We start from the raw sequence: 12,778 nt of genomic DNA, 5'->3' as shown, positions 1-12,778 counted from the left end.
AGTGGAAGGATCCCTCCACCACTTGCCCAGAAGTCTTGCTGAGGCAGGATAGAGCTCCCTTCGGAGTCTTATTCCTTGGTAGTCTCTCCTTGCTGCCGTTACGAGCAACAGGAAGTCCAGGCTGTGTTTCCGGGCTCGGAGTGGAGTGAATGAACAACAAAGCGAAGAAGATACAACATGAGGCTTACAGTCTGGTAGCGGATAGAGTGGACCAATCTCAATCTGTACAAACATATTTCCCCTGACCAGCCTGGAGGCGACACTCTGACTCTTACCTGATTCTTAACTGGTGCAAATCTGGTCTACGTCGCTCAGGGAGGATAGAGCTCCCTTCAGAGTCTTGTTCCTCGGTAGTCTCTCCTTGCTCTCGTTGCCCGACCTGGAGTTCTACTAGCTACTAGGCTGTGGACCCGAGGCAGAGTGAATGAACCCAAATTAAAGCAAAGAAGATCATGAAGAACACGAGGCTTACAACCCGATACCGGATAGAGTCGACACAACCGCTCAATTTGTACAAACATATTTCCCCTGACCAGCCTGGAGGCAACACTCGGACACTTAACTGATTCTTATGCAAATCTGGTCTACGTCGCTCAGGTAGGATACAGCTCCCTTCGGAGTCTTGTTCCTCGGTAGTCGCTCCTTGCTCCCTTGGCTTAACCTGGACCCGAGGCAGAGTGAATAAACGCAAATGAAAGCAAAGAAGATCACGAAGAACATGATGCTTACAGTCCGGTACCGGATAGAGTCGACACTCCCGCTCAATCTGTACAAACATATTTCCTCTTTTATTTACATTCCTTTTTTTTCAAACGTTAACATTTGTCGCTAGAGCCGGTCAGTCCGGCGCTTCTGTCTTTTTCTCAGCAAAATAAACTCGGCACCGGTAGAACATATGTAGACAAAAGTTTTATTTACACCGTACAACGTTCGGGGATTTTTTTTTCTCTTTTAAATATTTTATACAGGGCTGCAGATGAGCGGAAGCTCGCCGAGTGCCTTCGAGCGACGTCTGCAGTATTAAAGTTGTGAAATATATTATTCATATAAAAGTGAGTATTACCTTTATTGCATCGAAAGCAATGAAGAACGTAGCCGGACGAACATTCATCTTTAAATGACGGCAAACGGAAAAAAAACAATCAAATAAACAAACAAACAAAAATCCTCGTCACGTCTTTCAGTACACCTCTGTATCGTAGTAGAAAGTAAAAAGTGTACCGATGGCCGACGGACTTGTTATAAACGTTTTAAAAACCTGCGTATGTACATTGTGCTCCCGGACTCAGTTACGACCGAACGGAAACCCAAAAACAAAAAAAAAGGAACTGAGCCCGAAGAAGCTTGTGGGTGGATGTAGCATAGCGTCACGGTTCGTCTCCCATTTCCCGTTTCTGAGGTCTCGCCTCTCGACGGGCAGCTTGGAAAAGCTCGGAGACTGGTCGTGGTTATAATATACACCCGGCGGCTCCGTTACCGGCCGCGTCGGCGAGAATCCCAAAGAAAAGAACCAACGAAAGCAAGAAAGGAGCAAAGAAAGAAAGAAAACGCTCGTCCTTTACGTCGTTCTCAAACAAAGTTCGAATCTTATTGGCACATGATCGTCCCCGCCTTCCACTTTGTTCCCCTTTTTTCTCCAGTGCAAAATATATCCTCGGTCGCCGCCCTTGAAGGTCTGATCACACTTCCGTCTGGAAGTCTCCCTCCTGGACGTCCAGAGGGAGGTTCACGCACTTCTCCCACTCGGCGGGAGTCATCTCCAGAGAGTCCTTGACGCTCGACTCTAGTACATTCATTGTGGCATAGTTCTGGTACTCGCAGGCTGGGTTGTACGTCTCCCAGGGGTTTTTGCTGGCCATGGTCTTATCCTGTGGAGGAAGAGGACGGTACAAGAGGTTGTGAGAGGCGGTTCCCCGTCGGGCACCGTACAGTACTGTGCAAGTCTAAGACCCCCCTGAGAGGAACCGGAACTGTGAGATTACGACCACCTTAATAAGACCTCTGAAGGTCCTTGTGTCTGGTACCAAGACTTTGACAGATTTGGAAGATTTCGGATCTTAATTTAGGATGTTTTGTCATTGCCAATTCCCACCGTTAGCCCTGGGCACAGAGAGGCAAGTGCCAAAAGGTGTAAACACATGCCAGCCACCAGTTCTCTACCTAAGACCTCAGTTCTGCCCCTTTTCATGGGAGCTTTCCATTACGTCGAGGTAAATGCGCTGTGATGGATCTACTGACCGATTCGTTTTAGCGATTCGGAGAACCCCGAGCACGCTCCCTTGCTGTTTCCATGGCGTCTGTCGTAGCGTGTGCGTAGCCCCGAGGCTCCGTATCGCGTAACGTAATTCGATTGAGTCCGTTCTTGCAGCGAGCTTTTACTTATACAGGAGGAGCCAGGAATACATCAACGACGGTGCCAGGATGGTACGATACAAATAACGGCAACAGGGTGGCGGGGACAGCGAGCTAACGTGGGTTTTTTTTGAAAACTCAAACGATCCTAGGACCAAACCCTGAGGTACGCCTGTTGCCTGTATGCCTACCAAATGTGAAGTATTCCGGCGGAACTCTTTCCTAGGATGAACGCAGCGCTCAGTGAGCCCCGCTACATCGTACGAGGTTATTAGACAGGCGTTTCGGCAATGTTGAGACGAACTGAGCGTGTGCAGAAGAGGGATGTTCTTATTGGTGGCATGATGAGGAAGGGTGTTTATTGGCTGACACTGTTCTGGGGGTCAATTGTGGATTTGTCTTTGGTGGTTTCAGCCTAGAGGCCAGAATTCTGCACAAGTTACCGCGAGTGGCTTTACCGCTGGAGGTCAGGCGCTAGTCTGCTAGTCTGGCCCGCCTGCAGTCCAGACCTCTGCGAGGAAGCATACAACTGGCATCAGAGGCAATCATGACCTGGTCCTAAATATCAGGGAGCACATTGGCTTACCAAAGTTCAAACATCTACCTAGCATTAAGGTACGCACCAAATAAATGTGGACAGCCAAATGTGGACTGATCCTTGCACAGCACTGTACATCATAAGAAATCACAGATTGTTCCTACGTACGTACCCCGTAAAGCCAATCGGACTACGACCGAATCTTGAGGGAACATTCTTTGCCTCTCTGTTCTACCTCTACATCCGTTCTACACCGCCCACCCAGAATTCCTACAGCGCTGAGATGTTATCCGCGGCGTATAAATGATGTTCTGCTTGTTACTAGGCAACAAGAGACGAGTGGCATTGAGCAGCGAGCGCCCGATCGAAATGCGAGTGAAGAGAGACTACGTTCGGGCGAACGGACGCATTTTTTTCATCTGCGTATAACGTCGGGCGCGGTGATGTAAACGTGTCTTGGACTATACAATGTGTTCGCAGTTTAGTCATCTCCAATTCCCTGAAATATCACAATGCGTCTGTGGCTTGCGTCCGCACCTTCCGGCACGTGTGAAGTCGGCAGTCTCTGTATCTAGACGGCGGGAGCCACTGTTCCAGCGACAACGAGGGTGAGATGCCCAGTTTAGTCATTTCCAGTTCCCTATTCTAATCAGTCAAGCACTCGGACTAGCATTCGTACCCTTTGACTTGTGAGAAGTCGCCGGTGTTTCAGTACACCGACCAGGGGGTTGATTCTCAGAGAGCCGTCCAGCTTCCTCTGCTACTAGTGCCTCCACCTAGACCCTATTTGACCTTCCCTCCCTCAGACACACCCAAATGTGCCTGTAGTACCCCTAGGACTTGTGCCCCAGTGCCTACGGAGGACCACACTCCGAGAAGGGTGAAAAGTCGCCAGCTTTTCTTTACACCAGTCGAAAGTGGATTCTCAGAGAGCCGTCTAGCTTCCTCCGCTACTAGTGCTGCCACTTCAACCCTATCTGACCGTCCCTCCCTCAGACACACCCAAATATGCCTGTAGTACCCCTGGAACTTGAACTCGAAAGCTCTTACTCTTCACATAGGTGGGCCAGCCGGACCACACTCCAGGAAGGGTGAGAAGTCGCTGGCCTTTCGTTACACCAACCAAGGGTTGATTCTCAGAGAGCCGTCCAGCTTCTTTCACTACTAGTGCCTCCACCTCGACCCTATCTGACCTTCCCTCCCTCAGACATGCCCAAATGTGCCTGAAGTACCTCTGGGACTTGAACTCTTCACATTGGTGGGCAAACGGATTAGACCAAAGTTCCCCAGCGCCTACAGAGGACCACACTCCGAGAAGGTGGATTCTCAGAGAGGCGTCCAGCTTCCTCCGCTACTAGTGCCGCCACTTCAACCCTATCTGACCTTCCCTCCCTCAGACACTGCCTGGTCTTCCGAGTGTTGGACCCTGCCTTACCTAGTCCAAGCTTTCACATTTGAATTTCTCTCGCATACCCACAATGGTATTTGGAATTTCAACTAGCGTAGCGCCCAAAAGGGACGTCCCCTGGAGTGTCTGAATGTCTTAATGTGAGCAAATCAGGTCATGCAACCACCAAGCAGTGACTAGCCGATGGAGAAAGAAATAACAAGCGTGTTAGTGGTTGATGTCCTGGCGAATGGGAATGTCCACATCAATGACCTGTCCGGGCGTGTCGACGCCTTTCCAGTCATTCGCTGTCTGATGTAAGAAGATGGAGGTGCAGATGTGAATGGAGTGTGTGTCTAAACATGGTCCTCGTCCCTTCCCCCACCCCTAAACCCCAAACCCCACCCCAAATACCCGCCCCCAGCCACCTTTCAATCAGACTTACTTACCATGCTGCTCATATTTGGTATGTCTCGAAATCGGTCCAGGGTTTGAAATTTCTGATTCAGTTCCTGGAACAGCTCCATGTGTCTTTTCCTGGTGTGCATGACTTTCTGCAATGGCAAGGAGTGGTGGCGGGTTGGAGTTCAATCAAGCTGATAACCATAGCGTTGTATGAGGAAAAACTGCTTTTCTTAATCGGATTAAAGACTATCAGCGACCCTCCGAATTCTTCGGCTGAGCTCTACGACTCTCTAAGGTTAGGATTAATAGTAGTCGCATCGATTGCCCACCGCTTGAATCCGAAGGGTCCTGCACTCCGGTAGCACTTGACTCTCTTTCTTTTTTTTGGACAATGGGGCCGAAAGTGGATGTTCCACGTGACCTTAAAAGATCTACTTTTGATTTTCAGCTTGAGGTCTATGAATGCAGAAGGGGGATAAAAATGGGAATGGGAGTCGCTACTCTGTGTGGCAGCTGACGGAATTGCTTTTACCTTAACTGCACGGCTCGAAATAGATTGCCGGGAAGTCGGCGGGAACTGGCGGCTACCAATAAGCTTAAGTGCTACACAAAGTAGTCGTAAATTAAAGGGTAAAACGCAAAAGGCTGATGTAAAAAAAGGCCGAGGCATGCACTTGGCTAATAAAGAGATCGTACGCACCTCGAAGTCCAGGTCCTGGTATCGGGACTTCCTCCTCTGCGGGGGCAAAAAGATGCGTCAGTTCCACATTGTTACAACCTTTATTATTTATGTTTTTTTCGGCAGGTTCCGAACCTTTGGGGAAGGAGAAGTGTGCACCACTAATGTAGGCACCTAAACCAGCACTAGGACTTGCTGTTGCAGAACCTAGGGAGTTTGCTGATTGGCACCCGTACCCTCTGACTCAAGGGAGTCGCCGGTTGTAGGTTGTTGGGACCTAGAGAGCCTCGACCGGACAGCAGGAGTCTTGAAGAAGGAACCCTATCTGGTCGTCCCTCCCTTAGACACGCTCAACTGTGTCTGGTAAGAGCTGCTCCATCTCCCGAGTGTAGGATCAGGAGTTGCTCCATGGCATTGTTGGGACTCAAACTTTAGTTGGCGCCATCCAGATGCCCTTCAATTTAGTCGCTTCTGCCATTTGCACAACACCTCACTGGCCAAGGCAGGTTGCTGATTGACACCTGTACCCTCTGACTCAAGTGGGTCGCCAGTCAAAGGCTGTGGATTCTTAGAAAGACTCAACTGGACAGGAGGCGTCTCGAGGAAGTGACCCTATCTGTCCGTCCCTCCCTCAGACACACCCAAATGTGTCTGGTAAGCACCCAATCGGAGTCGGTGTTGGTCTCCTGAGTGTAGGATCAGGAGTTGCTCCTAAACAACCACACTTACGACACTTCCAAGACTGAAACCAAAGTCTCAGAGGTAGTGGGCTAGCGGAATAGACCACAGCGCCAACAACTCACCTCTAAAGAGCTCATGGAGGTACTGGAGCCGGTCTCGCTTCGTGCCAGACCGGCGCTCTCTTCCATCTCAGCCAGGAAGTTCTTGACGGCGGTGCGAGGCTCGAACGGGAGGCTCTGCATGTGCTCCGAGGCGCCGGAGAACTGCTCCATGGCCGAGGGGCCCATGTTAAAATCGCCCGCCATCTTGTAGTGCATCATCCTGTCGTGCGGCAGGGTGTCCATGCCGATGTTCCTCTTGCAGTCGTCCTTCAGCAGCACGGGCATGCTGGCGGAGCCCGTGGGCACCGACCCGGCCGCCGAGGTGCCGCGGGGCATCACGATGTAGTCCGTCTCCATGGGGCCCTGCTCGGCCTGGCGCATGGGGTCCTCGGTGCACAGGTACATGGCGCGGTGCATGTCGCCGGCGCCGTCGCCCAGGCACTGGTCGCTCATGGGGACGTGCATCCCCGACGGCTGCTGAATGAGCACCTTCGAGATGATGTTGCCGGGCAGGGTGGAGTAGTTCAGGCCCTCGGGGCACTTCTCCTCCTCTTCGTCGTTGAGGGAGATGCGGGAGAGGGTGCCGGTGATGGTGGCGGCGCGGCAGGAGCCCATGTCCTTGTGAAGAGCTGCAAGTGGTTGAGAGTCTCGTTAGAAAAATGGCACAGAGACACGCCAAGCAGATTTAGGGAAGGCCCTTTCCTTTTCCTCTGGAAGGAACCGGAACTTCAACTGAAGAGCGACTGTTGTTCTAGCTAACACCAGGGTTAGGGTTAGGGTTTGGGTTTGGGTTAGGGTTAGCTCACTACCGCTGGGATCCAGAGTTCGAATCCTAGGTGGAGCTATCTATTGATCAGACATGATTGGCTATGTCTGACGGAAGAGGGGTGGCCAGGGCCCCGACTAGGATGATCATCTTTCACTAATATTATTATTATTAAATTGCTCCCAAACAACTGTTTGTACAACTGTTTTTTTTTTTAAGTGGCTGTCATTTCCGGACCCCACCACCACCAGTTGGCAGTGTCAGGCCCCTGAGCGAGGCCCTTAACCCTATCTAGCTACAATTATAAGTCGCCTTGGATTGAAGCGTCTGCCTAGTGCTGTAGCTGTTAAGACCTGGTCTGCAGAAGTAGGTGACCATCGGTTTCTTACCTGATCGGCAGGCGATGTCCACATCTTTTTCGAAGTCCGTCTGTGGGAAGACAGGTTGCAATAAGTAATAAATATTATTAGTAACAAAGCCAGGGGCGCCAGATGTAACCGGACTGTCCAGAAGAAAGTAGAACTAGAGAATTTGGAAGTACGTTTAGAAGCCGGACTCGAACCTGAGGGGTAGAGTCCCAGAGCGGAGTGCTGTACCAACTGTACAGGGTTTCCGGGACCGTTTTTGGTGGGTCAAGGAGGGGAGGCTGCTCCCCAAAAATCACCCCAGCTACTCAATCCACCACAGAGCAGCAAGAGATAGAGCTCAAGCCAATTGTAGGCGGGTACAGACTGGGTCCATAGACAGACGAGGACACCCCGCCCCCGTCCCAGCGCCCAACGGACTGCAGGAGGCGCTGTTGCATTGGTTACAACAGGTGCAGTGTGTATTCTCACCATGATCTGCGCGTGGCCGTTGGGGAAGGTCCCGGTCGCGTCACCGGTGAGGGGATCTTGGCAGTTTCGCAGTCGACACCTGAAGGCATCCTGGACCTGGAACGGCAAGATAGTTCCGACCAATCAGGTGACGCTCATTTCATGATGTGGAACTGGTTCCGTTCAGGCACCAGTTCTTAGAACCTTGGTGCTATTCAAGCACACGGTACCGAGCTGTATTACGGCCCAGCTGTACAAGGGAACCGGACGTGTCTAAGAAGAGTCTGGACGATGAGGCTCACCTCTCTGCGGAGGACGCAGTGCACCATGACGATGACGAAGCCCTGGAGGGAGTCGAACACGGCGAACAGGATCTGGAACAGGATGCTGCGCTTGTCCGTCATGGCCAGCACCGCCGACATCCAGGTGAGCGCCAGGAGCGGCAGGACCACGCAGGAGCTCCACAGAGACGCCCTGAGAGGCAAGGATAAATGATTACGCTGTCTACAGTCCGTTATATTATGGAAAGATTAGCGCTACTCACATGGCGTTGCTGGCTGTCGTTGCAGACAATGCTGTGGTAGAAACGACGCCACACTTGGCGCATTTTAAGGTCAGTCCGGTGTGAGGCTCACTCATCTGCCTGCAGGACCAAGGACAGAAAACGGACCGGTCAGTTTGGCCGACGTGGGTGTGGTCAGTGTTGGATGATTTGGGTGACTGGGCGTGGTTGACCGTACTCACCCCGCTCTGTGCTTCAGCTTCTTGTCCAGGATTCCATCTCGAGAAACCAGCTTGTTGAAGACCAGGATGCCAATCACCATGTTCACCTGAGAACGGACAAGTACAGACATCACACGGACGGGTAGAGCGAAGACGTTATACACTAACCGATCAATCAATCAACCAATCAATTAACTAATCAACCAATCAACCTACCAATCAACTAATCAACCAATCAACTAATCAACCAGTCAACCAACCAATTTACCAATAAATTAACTAATCAACCAACCAATCAACCAATCAATCAACTAATCAATCAACCAATCAATTAACTAATCAACCTACCAATCAACCAACCAACCAATCAATCAACCAATTAATTAACTAATCAACCAATCAACCTACCAATCAACTAATCAACCAATCAATCAACCAATTAACTAATCAACCAACCAATCAACTAATCAACCAGCCAATTAACCAACCAACTAATCAACCGTTCAATCAATCATTCAACCAACCAATCATTCAACCAACCAGCCAATCAACTAATCAACCAGCCAACCAGCCAATCAACCAATCAACCAACCAACCAATCAACCAACCAATCAACTGACCAACCGACCAACTCGAGCAACTCACAAACCAGTCAACTAACCAGATCAATCTACCAACCAATCAATTAACTAATCAATCAGCCAATAAGTTAACTAATCAACCAATGAATTAACTAATTGACCAATCAATCAACTAACCAACCAAGCAACTCACAAACCAGTCAACTAAAGCAGTCAACTAACCAAATCAATCCACCAATTAATTAACCAAGCAAATTAATTAACCAAGCAACCAACCAGCTGATCAACCAATTAAACAACCAAATCAACCCATCAAACATCCAAATCAATTAACCAACCAACCAAATCAACCAACTAACCAGCCAACTACCCAACCACGTTAATTCACCAACAAACCAACCAACCAGCCAGTCAACCAATCAACCAATTAAACAACCAATTCAACCCATCAGGCACCCAAATCAACCAACCAAAATAATCAACCAAACCAACCACCCTGTCAACCACATCAATCAACCAACCGACCAATCAGAGAGCTCCACTGTATAGCCGGCTCTGTAACAGGTGCTAGACCGACCTGCCTGCGTGAGGAGCGCTATGTAGCGTAACACACCAGGACGGAACGCGTCCCGGGTTTATTTCGGTGAACTCACCAGCACTACGGCGGCGGCGGGTCCGACGAAGGCGTAGAGCAGCCCTCCCTCCAGAGATAACCAGCAGCTGGACGCCGAGCCAGACACAAACGTTCAGGTTAGCGCTAAGCTAATGATCGCACATAATGTGTGTGTGTGTTAGGGAAAGAAAAACAGTCTGACTTACTACTGGGGCGTCCCGTAACCTTTGGCCTTGGTGAATCCTATGGAGATGGCGACCACCAGGGCGGGTAAACCTGCAGACCAGATAAAATCACGTGATTAGGGATTAAAAGGTGTCAAAACGAGCCTGACCGTCCCGTTTGACCGGCTCTGACCGGCTTCATCCTGCCCCGGACGTGATCCGAATGTTAACGAGTCCTCCCTCACGCAGGATTTATCGAGCGCCGCCTCCTCGCCGCACTCCGCTGGGACTCCTAATGCGCTGGTGCAAGCACGCCAGGCGTTAATCAAGCGCCGCCGGGCTGTGCACAGACTGCGGGCTCTGTCCTGCTGACGGAGGCAACTTGTACCTCGAGGGGGGGCGAGGAGGGGCCGCCGACAGGTTGTTGGGCGGCCCGTGCTGACTCCGGGTCTCTTCATTGCTGGTAGTGAAACAGAGCGGCGACGGCCGTGCTCTTATTCGAAGCGCTTTGATCCGGTTCCCTTGGCGACAGTCGCTAAGCAGCACTCGACGACCAAGAAAAGGATCAAAGGTATTCGGACGCCCTCCTGGCGATGAATATCACTCATGATGCTTCCAGTTGGGGCAACACTTTAGGGAAGGCTCTTTCCTGGTTTAAAGTCATCGCTGGACCCTTGAGCGAGGCCCCTAACATGACGAGACCCGGACTCCACCGAACCTCTGAAGGAACCCTGTGGTATCTGTGGTAACCGCCCGGCGCACTCACCCCATCCCAGGCAGAGGAAGCGTTTCCGGATCAGCCTGGTCCGCACCTTCCCCGTCACGGCCATGTAGGACTGCCACGCCTCGGTCAGGACCCAGCAGAACGAGGCCAGGAAGAAGAAGTGCAGGAACGCCGTGGTCATGGTGCACACGCCCTGCAACGACAGGGACACAGAGCTGCTGAGTACATCACTGCCCAAACCGCTGACCACGACACTCCCAGTTAACCTCAGTGACCCCCCGGCTCTGGAACTCTAACAGTCCCCTGAACCAAACTCTTCCAGAACTTTTCCTCTTTACTGCTCATGTCTTTGTTTTTATAAAGTGTCCTTAAGTATGAAGTATTATTATTATTATTATTATTATTATAGTATTATTATATTACATTATTACTTTATTTAATTATTTTATTATTAATAATATTTATTTATTTCTAATTTATTATTATTATTATATTTATTATTATTATTATTGTATTCATTATTATATTCAATATTTTATTCATTAGTCTAATTTGTACTTTAATTTCACTATAATTATTATTATTAATATATTGTATTATTTCTATTATTGTTATATTTATTATTATCCTCATGGTTACTTCTATTATTATTATTTATTTTATTTTTTATCATATTTATTATTACTATCATTATTTTATTTTATTATAATTTAATTTATTAATATAATTATTATTTTATTTCATATATTGTTAAGTTTATTATTTTTTATTATTGTGATTATCATTAAATATTTATTATTTGATTATTTATTCTTATTATTATTATTATCAATATTAATATTATTATATTTATTACTACTGTTGTTTATTTTTTATTTATTATGTTTAATATTATTATTATTATTATTATTATAAGTATTATTATTATTATATTTATTATTATTATTATATTTGTTATTTTTATTATGTTATTATTTATTATTATTATTATTATTATATTTATTATTACTTATATTTTTTTCTTACATAAATAATAATAGTAACTGCATAATAACTGCACTAAGCATCGGCCTTTGGGATGAATCGGAATCATCACTGCTACACCTCCCTCTTTGTTTCCTCGGGGAGGGTGGGACGGGTTCCAGCACGACGGTCACATGGTTTCATGATGCTGGTGTGTAGAGGAACTCTGCTGAACCTCAGTCAGAAATAACGGCACAAATTCCCACAGACACAGAACACGAAGCTTCAGCACCTCATACGGCTGAGGGGAAGCTAGCAGGCTGCTAATTCCACCTCGTTAGCTACGTTCTCCCGCGTACGCTAGGTACAGAGTGTACTGAAAACACAGTGTGTGTGTGTGAGTGTGTGTGTGTGTGTGTGTGAGTGTGAGTGTGAGTGTGTGTGTGTGTGTGTGTGAGAGTGTGTGTGAGAGTGTGTGGCGAGAGTAGCGGGGGCCCGGAGCCCTCTCTGTAATCCGCCGCACTCGCTGTCCTTCATAAAAGGAAACTCGCCGGCGACGACGAGCCTGCCGTTCCTGTCTCCATGGAAACAGAGAACCGGAGTACGGCGGGGGCGGGGGCGGGTGAGGGGAGGGGGGGGGGGTTGGCGTAGCGCTGGCGGAAGACGCCGAGCTCACTTAGCTTACGTTGAGAGAAATGGAGAGAGAGAGAGGTCATGTGACCTGATTTCATTACGGGACGAATAGGAATGACGACGGCCGAGCACTACGCTCAGGAGGAGGGGGAGGGGGAAGAGGGAACCAATCAGAATGGGCGTCACAGGGCGTGACAGGGAATATAAATCAGTAGATGTTGACAGAAGTGGCGCTGGGACTCCACCGAACCACAGTGAGAGCCGGACACTTATTATGATGTCATAACTCGTGGCTGATTGTGGCACTGTGGTGGATTGAGTAGCTTCTATTCTAGACGGAGACGCCCCCCCCCCCAGTGAAATAAAAGGCGTGACGTTTTTACCACGTTGTGCGTTTGCGTCTGTCCCACCAGGATCAGGATGTTGGAGCAGATGATGGACATGCAGAAGTTGATCAGGATGATCGATCGCTCCGACCTGATGTACCTGGAATAAATTAATAAATATTAACATAAATTAATTCATATTTAACATTAATAAATAAATAAATCAATATTTTACATTAATAAATAAATATTAACATTAATTAATACATATTTAACATTAACAAATAAATAAATTTTAAAATAAATAAATATTTAACATAAATAAAT

The 12,778-nt window shown here is 48.4% G+C and overlaps 1 protein-coding gene across 1 annotated transcript in view; it reads right to left on the bottom strand.

Annotated features, from left to right (window-relative positions):
• Positions 1-765: 765 nt before the first annotated feature.
• Positions 766-12,778, bottom strand: part of adgrb3 (adhesion G protein-coupled receptor B3) — a 72,100-nt gene continuing 60,087 nt past the window's right edge. The window contains exons 19-31 of the mRNA XM_063008168.1: positions 12,509-12,611; positions 10,572-10,722; positions 9,848-9,917; positions 9,682-9,748; positions 8,469-8,554; positions 8,269-8,367; positions 8,027-8,198; positions 7,746-7,841; positions 7,299-7,338; positions 6,165-6,772; positions 5,383-5,418; positions 4,727-4,831; positions 766-1,868 (exon numbers count right to left, since the gene is read on the bottom strand). Coding sequence (XP_062864238.1) covers positions 1,680-1,868; positions 4,727-4,831; positions 5,383-5,418; positions 6,165-6,772; positions 7,299-7,338; positions 7,746-7,841; positions 8,027-8,198; positions 8,269-8,367; positions 8,469-8,554; positions 9,682-9,748; positions 9,848-9,917; positions 10,572-10,722; positions 12,509-12,611 — 1,822 coding nt within the window. The 3' untranslated portion in view covers positions 766-1,679. The remainder of the gene's footprint in view (positions 1,869-4,726; positions 4,832-5,382; positions 5,419-6,164; positions 6,773-7,298; positions 7,339-7,745; positions 7,842-8,026; positions 8,199-8,268; positions 8,368-8,468; positions 8,555-9,681; positions 9,749-9,847; positions 9,918-10,571; positions 10,723-12,508; positions 12,612-12,778) is intronic.

Source organism: Trichomycterus rosablanca, chromosome 14, assembly GCF_030014385.1.
Source record: "Trichomycterus rosablanca isolate fTriRos1 chromosome 14, fTriRos1.hap1, whole genome shotgun sequence".
In the NCBI taxonomy this organism is placed as follows: domain Eukaryota; kingdom Metazoa; phylum Chordata; class Actinopteri; order Siluriformes; family Trichomycteridae; genus Trichomycterus; species Trichomycterus rosablanca.
This window is presented reverse-complemented; position numbering and strand designations above follow the sequence as displayed.